Consider the following 13,584-nt stretch of genomic DNA (forward strand, 5'->3'; position numbering starts at 1 on the left):
TTTTTGTTTTTGCTTATTCACTGTTGGTTTATGGTACAAGGCAGAAGTATTCCTTTCAATTTTGCATTCCTTCCACATTCTATTTAATGCTAGGTCTGCACTTCTTGTCTTTACCCCTTAAATCCGGTGATGTATCTTTCATTTTGTTCCAGCTATCTACAGGTAACTTTGTTCAGCTCAGGAGTGACTGTGTGTGTGTGTGTGTGTGTGTGTGTGTGTGTGTGTGTGTGTGTGTGTGTGTGTGTGTGTGATCGGCATAGCTTTCATCAGTTCCTTCACTACCAGAAATCTCCCTTTTACTGAGTACAATAGTCATGGAGGTAGCAGGAATTAAAAAAATCACAGTAGTGTCATCAGATTGAAAGGGTTAAGCTATTCCCTTCTCTTTACAGTATACTGTTTACTTTGTAGTTTATAATTCTGGAGACTTAATCAGTTTTGTTTCATTCCCCAAGCTCCAGTCAAGTAAAGAATTAGCCTATTATATTTTAGCCCTTTGCTTATCCAAGAAGATCCCAGACGTAGAAGGGCCACAGGCTATTCAAGTAAATTTCCTGTTTTATGAATCGGTTGAAGTTTAGCTAAGTATGTCATTGGTATCATACGAACTCAGTGTGACTTCAGTATCCAGTGCTGAGGTCATAATTTAAACACTGTCAAGATTTTAGGTGATTTCAGAATTTAGACCACCAAGTACAGTCACTATTTTCTCAGTAGATGTGCAGAATCAAGCTAAAGTTTCAGAATATCAGGTAGAGCCTTACTGACCACCTTGTAAGTGGTAGGTGTTTCTCTAAACCTTTTTGCTGGAGAGGGGTGCCTTCATGTGGTGGCACTGATATAACTGGGTGATTCCATTGCCCAGTTATACAATCATCCCTCAACCTCCTCCTTATCCAGCTACAGCCTTCAGTCTACTAGGTTCATGTTTAGATGAGTCTGGGGCCACAACAGCAATATCGCTAAGCCTTATGGTTATTTTTCCTCTGTCGACAGTTGTTAAATTTTCAGACACAGCTTCCCTCATGATAAAGTTACCATGTTTACCAGTAATAATTCATTGTTATCTGTTTCAGACCTGAGTATCAGACTTGGAGGTAATGGAGTGTATTGCATTTTATTTCGTTTTTTTTATCTGTTGAACGTTACAAAGCAGTACAGCAACTGAAATATGAGTGTTACAGTATGACAGTAAAACCTTCATTATTTGGAAGATTGTGTTGAATTAGATTTTTGAGATGGAAGATTTTGACTGCATTAATCTCTTCAGTCCAAGGATGTATTTTTCATTCTTTATCTTCCTTTTTTTTTTTCAGTTTTAATTTATTTAAATAATTATTTAGGGGATGTGGTTTTCGTGCTTGCTAGGTTACCAACAGCCTCTGATACCCTTTCACTACTTTGGTGTTGCTCTTAAATGAATGAAATCATGTGGAGGACTGAAGAATAAAAATATGGATAATGTGCCTGGGGAGAAGTGATTAATGTACTACTCTGTTTATTTTATTTCTTTTTTTTTATTTCTTTTGTTTTTTCAATTGAAAATGTAAACATTTAAGATACTGTATTTTAATCCAGTTTTCACAAATACTCCGTACAGTATTTAAATTTGCAGCACAAATAAATTGGTATAATACTTAGATACTTATGAATTAAAACTTCAGTAAACACATGTATTAGTGATCTGTGTGTGTATGACCAGTCCAAATATTAAAGGTTTTACTCAGAAATATGCATCCACCTCAAACCCGAGAACTACTTTGCTTCCTTATGCTTCACACTGGGGAGCTAGGGAATGACTTTGTACGTGAGACTCATGTGGTGCAGGAACTTATATTTCTCCTTTTTTTTTTTGGATGTTGCAGGCTTTTGGCAGGATCTTTTTGATTGGCTTTTCATTGATATATATTTTTTATTTTTTCTATATTATATTTTGAAGACTTGTTTGACTTTCTAGTACTGGATTTTTTTTTTCATGGATTTTTGCAAGATCTCATTTTGCTGTTCCCCCCCCCCCTAATGTATCTGTATGTAATTTTTTGCACATTCAGCATCTTGCTCAAATTGATCTAGGATTTTGAAGAATGGTTCCTGGCAGTTTTTCCATTTTATATCCATTTTGAATTTTTCCTGTCAGAAATCTGTGCTTGTTTTTGGCCATGTATGTTGCCTCTGTCGTACTCTGTCATGGATTTTTCTGACTCTCCTATTTGAATTTTTTTTTCCAGACACTTTTTCCTTTTATATATTTATTTTTTCCATTGTTCCATCTAATTATTGAGTTTTTTTTAGTGAGTTATAATTAATATGTATTTTTTATTTACTTATTTTCATCCCTGTTATTATTATTATATATTTTTTTAAAGCAAAGTTTTGGAATTCAGATTTGCCTTGAGTAAGTTTTCTCCTTAAAGTATGTATAGGTATGTCTGATAAATATAAAAATCAGAGGTAATTATTCAGTTCAGTTATCCAGGTTTATTTATGGGTATTAAACAAACCAGACCCAGCAGGACCTGACCTAAGCATGGAAGGAGTTGACATTTGTTTACATCAGTTCTGACTATCCGTCTGTCCTTGCCTGGGTGGGAGGGGTTGCACCTTGTTGGGCTGTTGTTGTCAGTGTAGGCTCATCTGGATGTGAACCCGGTGGACTGCTGGCTGCGGTTGTCGTTGTCCTACAATCCACCATCCTCCTTGTAGGGATATGGGGGTAGAAGGACCATTTTTTTTTTTTATTCATTTATTTTTATTATTATTTTTAAACAATATGAACGGAGGAAGAAAAACAAAATTTAAAAAATGCCATGCACCAGTTTACAGGTGTCCACCATTTGTAGAACCACGGATATAAGTGATTCCATAGTTAGGCGTCCCCTCTCAGGCACCTTGGTTTTGTAATTTACGTAAATAAGGCAACTACACATAGTAATTACCTCCGTTACCCGTCTCCAAAAATTAATTACCTCCGTTACCCGTCTCCAAAAATTTTACTCCAATTTAGGTCCTGTTCTCATCTATATACTGTATTACAGCATAACATTTTGCGTGTACTGTAGTGTAATTTACGACACACTCGTTTATCTTTGTTATTATTATTTACTGTATTTTCATTGTACAGTACCACTGTGCCTTACCAAGTTTTACTGTGTTTTATTTTTGTGTAGTATTGTTCATTGCATGTTGGTTTGATTTTTCCCCCCAGATACGGTGTTTATTAAGGAATATATTTGCTTGAAATTTTGTAATGTAGTGAAGTTTTTTGCTGACTTCTTACCTTTTCTTTTTTTATATATATACAGAAATAATAATGTACAGGTACAGTTTTTGGAATATTTGATTTAGTAGTACTTGTGGGTTAATGATTAGATTTCATTATTATTTTTTATACTGTATATTATAAAATTCTTGCAATTTGATTCTTATTGTAGTGTAGTTGCTGTTTTCCCTGTATACTTATTTTTTTTTTTTTTTTTTTTTTTTTATAAGCAGGCTAGATTATGCAGTTGTGTTTTGATTCTTAGTTGTTGTTGTTTTTTTCCATTATAAGATTATTTGGATTTCAGTCTCTTACCGTAGGGTGCTGCATACATTTTATTGAATAATGTTATTTTTATCACAGTAACTATATACTACAGCTTTTTCTTGTGATTCATATTTGCAATGTTTAAAAAACTTATCATTGCATCCTCCCCCCCCATTAAAGTGGCACATTGCTCTCCCAGTGGCAGTCATTCCTAGCAGTGAAGGGCTAGTCAAAGTATTTTAATTTTTTGGCTCCCCCCCCCCCTTTTTTTTTTTTACTGACTGACAAAAATCATGTCATTCCTGTATGTAACAGATCAACTCTGGAAATGTCCTTGTTAGTCTGTTTGTCCGTTTGTCTGTGACTCAGTCTTTCAAATGCAACTTAGCCAGGCATTTGAAATTAATGGATCTTTAAGTTGGTCCTCTTTTGTTCAGTTTGTCTTGAAAAGGACAACTTTTTCCAGAGTTTGTCTCCTGTGGTTCTTTCCTTGCATAAAACAAAAGTAAATAAATAAATAAATAAGGACAGTTTGATTTAGCTCACAGCAGGGTTTTTGAATGTGCATAATACACAAGGATTGTCATCTAATGCACACTGAGAAAGAGACGTATATGCCACTCAGTGTTCTAACATTTTTGTTTATTTTTAATTGAATGTGGTTGAGGTCCCAGCCATTAGTTGTGCCAGAGTTTGCTTATTTATTTATTTTTTATTATTATTAATATGTTTTTTGAGCTAATACATATTCAACATTTTTTATCAGTCTTCCATATTTCATGTTAGTCTTTCTTCACTTTCATTGAGGTGGTGTGCCGTTCCTTACGTTATTGATATTGTTACTCATTAGTAGCTCAGAAGTTCACTATTTATCACAATATTGCCTTGTGTCTCTTATTTAGTCCTATTGTCTTGTGCCTCTTTCTTATCATGTATTGTCTTTAGTGTGCATTTGCAGAAGATATCTTTCTCTCTCTCTCTCTCTCTCTCTCTCTCTCTGCATTCACTTATTGTACATTTTCCATTTGTAATCACCTTCATATCAAAATTTGTTGATAATGTGTATTGTCCTTCAAAAATATCTACATCACATATTGTCCCCATCCTCCACAGTCACCATTGTTTTCATTCACCATATTATCAAAATGTAAACATTGCCCACCACACAACCATTACTCCTTTCTCTGTCCTGTTTTCATATTTATCTGTTTTTATTTATTTATTCATCATCATCATCATCCGGACCTCCTTTCCTACCCTAGGGCAGGGTGAGGAGTAGCATCTCCAGACAGCCCAAGTTTGCCCAGTCCAATGGGCCACGCTTCCATTCACTCATCATTCAAGCCCCTGGAATCCCGGCTTTGATATGCCAAAACATTCACCACATTCTGTAGCTTCACATAAACCATGATTCCAAAATATTTTGGAATCATGGCAAATATTTATTTACTTATTTATATTTTGTTATTTTTTAAGTTAGTTACCTAGTGCAGTGAGCATTTTCAGCTTTATATTATGGATCATCTATCTATCTATCCATTGCCAGATGCCTTAATCCTATAAGGGGTGACCGCAAACAAATCGCCTCCATGTCACCCGGTCCCCTGCCATTCGGCTGTCCTGCTCCCAGCTAACACCCCCCTTTCCCATATACCTCTCCTCTCCATCCCTCCATCTCATTCCATTTTTCCCTCTCCCATATGTATCATCAGATATCTAAAGTTTTTTTGTGTTCTGTTTAATATGTTCAGTACAACATTTACCGGTACAGTATATCTTCAAAGTTATTATTTTATTTATTTATTTATTTATTTCTTAATCACATGCAATTTTTGTTTCTGGTAACACAACTTGTATTATTGTGCAGCATAAATTTAGTTCTTCTGTTTCTTCTTCACACTCTCTCTTCCTCTCCTTTTCATACTTGTCTTCCCCTGCTTCTCTCTTTGTTCAGTGCTTTCTTCCCCTCCTTCTTTGTAATATTCTTTTCCTCTGTCTCTTCCTTTTTCATACTCTCCATTCCTTTGTCTCTTTCTTTGTCATACTCTCCCTTCCTCTGTCTGTTTCTTTGTCATACTGTCTCCTCCTGTCTTTTCTTTTTCATACTCTTCCTTCCTCTATCTTTTTCTTTGTCATACTTTCTCTTCCTCTGTCGTTTTCTTTGTCATACTGTCGCTTCCTGCGTCTCTGTCTCTCTCATATCAGTCTAAAATATGAAGACCAAAACACACAACGCAAACCCACCCCACAGAAGGCATCACATACTTAATAGTGTTTAATGTGTTGCTTCATCTTCATACCCAGAGAGTGAATATGTGTGCTCCTTTGCCACATCTGCCAAAATCAGATGGTAATTAATCCTTTCACAGTGATCATGTCTTGTATTACTTTTGCCGCAAGATTATTATTGTTTTTCTACTACTACTACTACAACTATAACTACTGCCACTACTACTACTGCTACAACTACTACCACCACCACCACCACTACTACTATCACTATTATTACTATTATTTATCATTGTATTTATTATTTTTTATTGTTTTAAGCTTTTGAGAGACTTTTTGAAATGGAGTTGGGTGTTTTAACTCCATCATTACAGTGGATCCCTCTGAAGCTTAGAAAAAAAATAGGAAAAAGAAAAATGACAACACAAAAAAATGTTGTATTATAGTGAGTAAGGACATATTTTAAGCTGGGGGTCAGAGTTTATTCATTCTTTAATATATGGATGGTGAAGTAAATAGTGAATGATGGATTGAACAATGATTATCAGGTTAGGATAAAGGCAGTAGGAGTCTCATATGCCTTTGGTTCCTTTTCCCTTGCGTTTAAAAAAGAATTATGAAGAGACTCGATTGTTAATGGAAAGTAAGTGCAAATATTTATGATAATATTGCAGTAGTTATAGACATACGATGAGAGAGGAATGCTGGTTATGAGTTTAATTTTCAATGATTTTAACTTGTACGCTGATAACTACCAATAATAATTAGTTTTGAATATTTATAAAAGCATTGTATATTTAGTAGTCCAGCCTTGATAAATATAAACAACAGTATTTCTGGTAGAGTTGTCACTTATTGCAATTAACCTACTGAGCTGAGAGAGATCTTTTTATGAAATTGTTGCCATCACATGATTTTATTCAGCAAAACTGGGCAGGTTAAAGTGGGATGCAGATGCCATGAAGCTGTGAAGTGCCGTGCTCCCCTTCAAAACATAGGCCTCTAAGCCTGTGTTTGGTTATTTACTCACTCTTCAGGGATACAAGGCCACTGCATCATCAATGTTACCATAGTTACCTCCTCTAGATGATACCCTAGGTACTCATTTTGCTCGCTCACCCACAAAGTGTAGATGGACACTCAAGTTAAATGGTGCCCACTGCCCACTCCACAATTCAAACCCTGATGCTGTGTACTTTTGTAAGTTTAGTTCTTTCACACTAACATGGTCTAGGTTTTCATAATTTTGAAGCTAATTTTCCATAATTCAGTGGCAGAGATAGACAGTACTATAGCTCTACATTCAGTAGCACATCTGTGTGACCATCATCACATTGTAGTGTTTGCCTTCTGTTACAACTCAGCATTCAAGATGGAGGGGTGGCAATTTTAGGCCAGGTTAGAGTAAAATGAGTGTAACAGTGGATGTCCAGTGTGGATATATTTCTTTAATCAATTACTTTAACTGTGAGACAATTTTCCTAAGCCGAATAAAATCATCAGGCAGGAGCAAAAATAAACTAAAAGGCTGTCACTCAGTTCAAAAGGCTACGTAGTTGCATCGTTAGTATAAATAGCACACGTGTATAATTATGTACAGATAAAATAGACATTACTTTTTACCTCTGTAGATCCCCCACCAGCTTATAGAGTTACTTTGGGTAATATAAGGAATTAATGCTAAGTTTAAGTAGCATTTATAATTATAGTAACCAAATGATCACCTTTGTTAGTCAGTAAGGTATGGTAGTTTATTATCACCCTTCACTACCACCATTACTACTGCAACCACTTCTAAATACTACCACCATTACCACTACCACACTGAATACTACTGAACCACCACCATGATCACCACCACAGCTACCATCACTGCCACATCCACCACCACCGTGAATACCACAGCCATTACCACAGTCTCCACTGCCACCATCATTGCTATTATTTCTGCCATAACTACCACTACCACAATCACTGGAGCTACCATCACCATCTCTACCACTACCACAGTATCACTACCACCACCATCATTGCTATTATTTCTGCCGTAACTACCACAATCACTGCTGCTACCATCACCATCTCTACCACATTATCACCACCACCACTGTACCATCACAACCACAACTACCAGCATAGCATCTCATATACATTTGACCAGTTACTCCCTCTGCAGACGTCATGTGAGTATTCTATGCAGTACTTTGGGGTCAGAGTGGATCATAAGGTACAATAACACTAATCTCTGTGTTGAAGCCACTCTCATTCTCCACACATACCTTATCGTTTATCATTCATCACACCACCCTTTTGCTTACCACTAAAAATTCTGTTATTAAATTCTCATCAATTCTTCTGCAAGCTAGACATCATCAGTACTGCAACAATTACCATGTTTTCAATACACATCTTTATAACCACCTGCAAACTGACCACCACCAAACCTACCACCACCACCACACACCACCATCTCCATCACTACACCCACCACCATCACCATACCCACCATCACCACCACCACCACACCCACCATCACCACCACCACCACACCCACCATCACCACCACCACCACACCCACCACCTCCACCACCATGCTGCCACTGCACACATTGTTTACCTGGGTGACTCTGCCTCCTCTCCCTCTCTCTCTGTCTCTCTGCCAACGCTGGGTCCACTCGCTAGCCACCACCCCCCAGAGGTCCCCGTATGGTTCGCCGGCCCGCTCGCCAGTCCACACACCCACGCACACCCCACAATACCCAGGTGCGCACTTATCATTAAAAAAGAAAAGAAGAAAAAGTAATTCCCCCCCAGAAAAAAAAATCTTCCCGACCCCCTCCACTGCATTGACGCTTAAGCCTGGCCCTGTAAAATTGCCTTCCTACCCCAGCCCCACCTGCTCCAAAACTCCCCATCCACTTAAATTTACTTAACACTTGTAGAATTTGTCCCATCCCATGGAAATAGCTATCCTAAAATTCCCAAGCCATTCCTACCATACTTAAACTCATCCTTTTTCACTGAAACTTCCTTCAGCCCTTCTGAAACCCACCCTACTGAAGCTGTTCAAACATCACTGCAGCTTTCTTTTTTCCTGAAATTCCCAAGTCTCTCTATTCTGCTCATAAAAGTATTCCGTTTCTTATAAAAGTCCATTATATTGATACTAAACCTTAACTTCCTGAATCTTTTAAATTCCTTTATATACTTCAGATTTTTTAAGAACTTCAGATTCTACTAATCAGAGTCCCTATTCCATGCAGGAGAAATATGATTTCCTACTTTCTTTGAATGCCACACCTTTTAATACAGTGTGGCACTAAGTCACAGTGGTCTTCCTTAGAAATAAAAAATGTTAGAGAACTTAATGGTAAAGCTTATGACCTGAAAGTTTTCTCATTTATTCTATTCTCCTCATCCACTTCTCCCCCATTTCCTTCCTTCTCCCTGCTTTCCATCTAGCCTTCCTTTGATTACTCTCTTCCTTTCCTCCCCTGCCCCCCCCCCCCAATACTTCTCCTTCCTTCCTTCCTTTACCTCTCCTTCCATCTCCCTCTTTCCCTGTACTGTAGTAACATAGGCATCATCCTATATGTAAATAAGCCTATCCCTCCTGCACCTCACCATCCACTGCTAAAGCACACCTAATGACATATGTCTAATAATAAGCATGCTGGATTTGCCTGCCAAGAAGACTGAATATAACACAGTGGTGGCACAGAGCTCAAACATTAAGTGTTATATGTGTGCACTGTATTATAAGTCAAAGCCTCATGTGCAGTATTGATAAAAATGGCTCATTGGTGTGAAGAGTAGAGGTGTGGTAATATTGGCTGTAAAAATTTGTGTGTGCAGTGTAGATATGTACAGTTTAAAGTGGTTTTTGTAGCATCTTGAAACATTTTGTAGCATGGGATGAAGTTATTGATGTAAAGTTTGCCTGTAATGCTGATTCCTTATTTAAAAAGGGAAAAAAAAAAAAACTTTCTGGGATAAGTATTCCAAGATTTATTTGCAGGTGTAAATATTGGATGGCTTTATCCCATGTTATGGCACAGTAATCATCGCCTTCCCCTATAATGCCCTTTGAGGCTGTAAACTGCAGATCTTTGAAACAGCACTAATTGACAACTAATAGTGCTGTACGAGGCCCTTAAAGCGAATGAAAGATAGTTCCCGTTATCATCAAACTTTCTTGACATATGGTGTATTCTGTAAAACTGAAATTATTGATCATAGGTTGATGCCTCTACTGTACTTTATACTCTAATTAGATATTCAACATGTAATGTAGGAGAGTGTGCATTATATTAGCAAAGGCATGTGATGGTGAGGAAGTACAGTTAGTCCCACATGGCCCAATCCTAACATCCCCTCCTCCATTTTCCTTTTGCAGCCTTCAAACTCGGCTACTTAAGTCTCTTGCTTTGCTTCTCTTCCACCCTCTCATTTTCTCTTCCCCCCATTATCCTCTGCCATCCCTGGGTCTGTTGATATCAGCATTTTGAAGTAGCATAGTGTAATAGCTTTTCTCCACTCGAACCACATCCCTTGCCAATGCATCCCCAGAGTTTTTGCATTTTGAAATAGATGAATGTCACAAAATATCATGGGTTTTGGAAATTCTTAAGCACCTTTTCCCTTCCAGTCTGTTTCTCTGTATGGCAGGTTAACCCCCTCCATCTGGTAGTGTGTTTGATTGATTCGTGCTGTCTCTAGAGTATTTTATTCAGATTCAGAGTCCCATTTCTAGATTATTTTATTGCACTTGGCATAACCTTTTGCACTTGATGGGTAAATTAAATATATCTCTAACCTCTGAAGTAAAAGTCTCTGGAGCTTAATATAATTGGAGATGATAAGAATAAACAGGTAATTATATGACTGGTTTGAAGAGGCTAAAGTTCAGTGTACTATTTAAGGAAGAGGTGTCTGAAAACCACTTAAACCCATGAAAGTGCAGTCCATAGTTTTGGCATTCCCGTAGCCTCCAGTCCTTGGCAGCCTTCCAATCCTTTCCCATCCTTTTCTGTCACCACCCCTTCCATCTCCAATACAGTACCATAAGCCCTTGTTATTTGTCACTTTTTTTTTCTTCCTCTCTCTCATTCTTTTCCCGACTGTAAATTGCAGAAAGATTGCCTATTAGATTTCCCGTGCTGTGTGTAAAGCATATTTGTCAGTATCTCCCAGTATACAGTACAAATTATATGGGAAGCATTGCAATATTTTAGAAAACCTCCCATACTTGTAACAAGGACTGCTTGTACTGTAGTTCCAATGTTTCCTCAGCTCCCTCTCCCCAGCAGCCTTTCTGATTTCCCTGCCCTGAAATTCTGTGCATTTGACAAAACTGTAGAGTGTCGTAGCCTAAAGTATATCCCCTCAACTCTTTCAGACAGAGGATGTCTTTTTCATTATATTCTTGCTGCTGAACAGGTGATGTTACAGTTTAGGAGAGGCCTTTTGCAGTGAATGGGTTAATGAAGATGGCATCTAACCCATTTATGTCAAAAAGCTTACCTAAACTGAATATAATCATCAGCTTATAGCATTTGTTGTTGTGGCCCTTGGTTCTTTGGTTGTGAATCTGGTGGTGCACAGGCTGAAGATCCCTTTCTCTTGTAGTTCATTGTCCATTTGTGAGATAGGGAGGGAGGTGAGGACACTTGTATTACACTGCTTGATGTATAGCAGTGCCACCATGTAGAAACATCCTGTCCAACCCCTTTATGTAGCAAGAATAGTATATGAATGATGCCCTCATGTTGAAGGGGTTAGGAACTGCAGCATGTGGTGTGTTGCAATTGTTCGAGCACTCACTTCCCTAAGCCAAACCCATCCTTCACTGTTTCATACAGTACTTCTTTGCACTTTCCTAAAGATCCACCATTGTCTGCCCTTTCTCTCTTTCTCTCCCCCTCTACTACACACACACACTGCATTGCTTCATCCACTAGCAGTGTATACCCATCACTCACTGTGTCACTCCCTCAAGCACCCTCATGTTATGATAATGTCATGCACCTCCTGGCCCACGCACACATCTTGCCTCCAGTTGATGTACGCACATTCCCTTTCACACACACACAGCATAGCTTCCAATGAATGTATGCACATTCTCTCCGATGCACATCCCTTTCCACATCCATGCACATTAGCTACCTGGCAGTGATCATATGCGCATAACCTACCATGCGATGAAGTTGCGCACATCCTTCCTGCCCACATGTCCTACCTTATGATGAATTTGTGCACATCCCTCCCATGCACATATCCTAATTGTCGATGAACGTACAGTATGCACATAACCCACCCTGCAGTTAATGTATATACACTCCCTCATACTCCACGCACATGACAACCTGGCAATGATCATTCGCACATTTCTTATTAAGTAAACCTACCATGTGATAAATGTATGCATATTCCCTCTCCACGCACACAACCTTTGCTGTCATGATCTTACGCACATCTCCCCACCCTGCGATGATCGTAAGCACATCCCCACCACTCACACCAGCCACCTTGTCATGATGGCATCCACTCACTGTCTTGCACATTAATTCATCGTGTTATTATTTGTGTTATTTATTTATTTAGTTTCGTTCTTTAATCTCATGATTAACTCCTTCAGGATGATTGTCATCTTTGCTTACTAAACTCCCATCAGATTTTTTTTCTTTTTTCCCCAAAGATTTTGCTCAGCTCATATACTTAAGAGGTTGATTAAGTCTACATACAACCCCTCTAGGTTTTAAAATTTCTCCTAAGATTTTCCTCCACTCTTTAAGGGGTTAATTAAAGCTGTTACTAACTCCTGCAGTTCAAGAAGTTTCCCTTGTGCAGAATAAAGTTGTATGGATTGGTCATAAATGAAATTATAGATGTCCTCAGTCTGAAGGAGTTAATATTTTCACATTTTCTACCTATTTGCAAGTTTGTTGTTCACTGATTGGTTGGTTTTTGTTGTTCAGTGTGTGTTGCATAATTATAACAGAGTGTTGGAGTGTTGAAAATGCTACTTTATGTATTTGTATTGATGCAGTAAATAATTCTACTGTTTTGGTAATTTGTACAGTAGTTGCATGTGTGTGTGTGTGTGTGTGTGTGTGTGTGTGTTTGCATCTGTGTGTAGTTTGTTTTTTGGGAGTGAAATGAAATGATAAAGAATGAACCCATGGAAATTATTGTTGATAAATACAGGATGGTAAACAATTCTGGAGCCACAAGGTAATACATGAACAGTACCTGTGTTGATTTTCATATTTGCTTTATATAATCCTGTATGTTGTCTGTGAGTTAGTAGAAGATGTCTAGTTAAATTACAGTACTGACATTTATTTCTGATTAGGTATAAGGTATCATATACCTTATGACAAAATACTGACAGATGAATTACAGTCAAGATTAGATATGCATTTAGTGCCAAGATCATCAATTAAGAGTGTTGTCGTTATGTCATATGGTTCTAAAATTCTACACCGTCCTGTTAAGTAATGTATATTGGTTATTTTTTCTTTCAGATGTTTTACTAAATTTTTATGTACTTTTTTTCCATGCAGTATTTTGGAAGCTTACATTACAAAATGTTGAGATCTCTTGAGAAATTTTCACCAAAAATTCTTTAGAAGGTTCACCAACTATTTAAAAAAAAAAAAAAAAAAAAAAAAAAAAAAAAAAAAAAATCCAGGTGAAAAAATGTGATTATGAACAAAGAAATGTGGAATTGGGACTGTTGTGGATTGTGTATGTGGTATGTAAAAAGTGGATAGCAAATAAATAAATGAATAAATAAAAATATAGCGATTTAGAACATTGGAAAAAGG

At 37.5% G+C, this 13,584-nt stretch overlaps 1 protein-coding gene across 1 annotated transcript in view; it reads left to right on the forward strand.

The window, feature by feature from the left end:
• Nucleotides 1–13,584, forward strand: part of EndoA (SH3 domain containing GRB2 like, endophilin-A) — a 67,681-nt gene that overhangs the window by 37,893 nt on the left and 16,204 nt on the right. Inside the window, exon 9 of the mRNA XM_080270569.1 lies at nucleotides 8,438–8,518. Within this exon, the coding sequence (XP_080126695.1) occupies nucleotides 8,438–8,518 (81 nt within the window). The remainder of the gene's footprint in view (nucleotides 1–8,437; nucleotides 8,519–13,584) is intronic.

This window comes from Coenobita brevimanus, chromosome 41 (genome assembly GCF_032717465.1).
Source record: "Coenobita brevimanus isolate Jiangsu-jjx chromosome 41, ASM3271746v2, whole genome shotgun sequence".
Classification (NCBI taxonomy): Eukaryota; Metazoa; Arthropoda; class Malacostraca; order Decapoda; family Coenobitidae; genus Coenobita; species Coenobita brevimanus.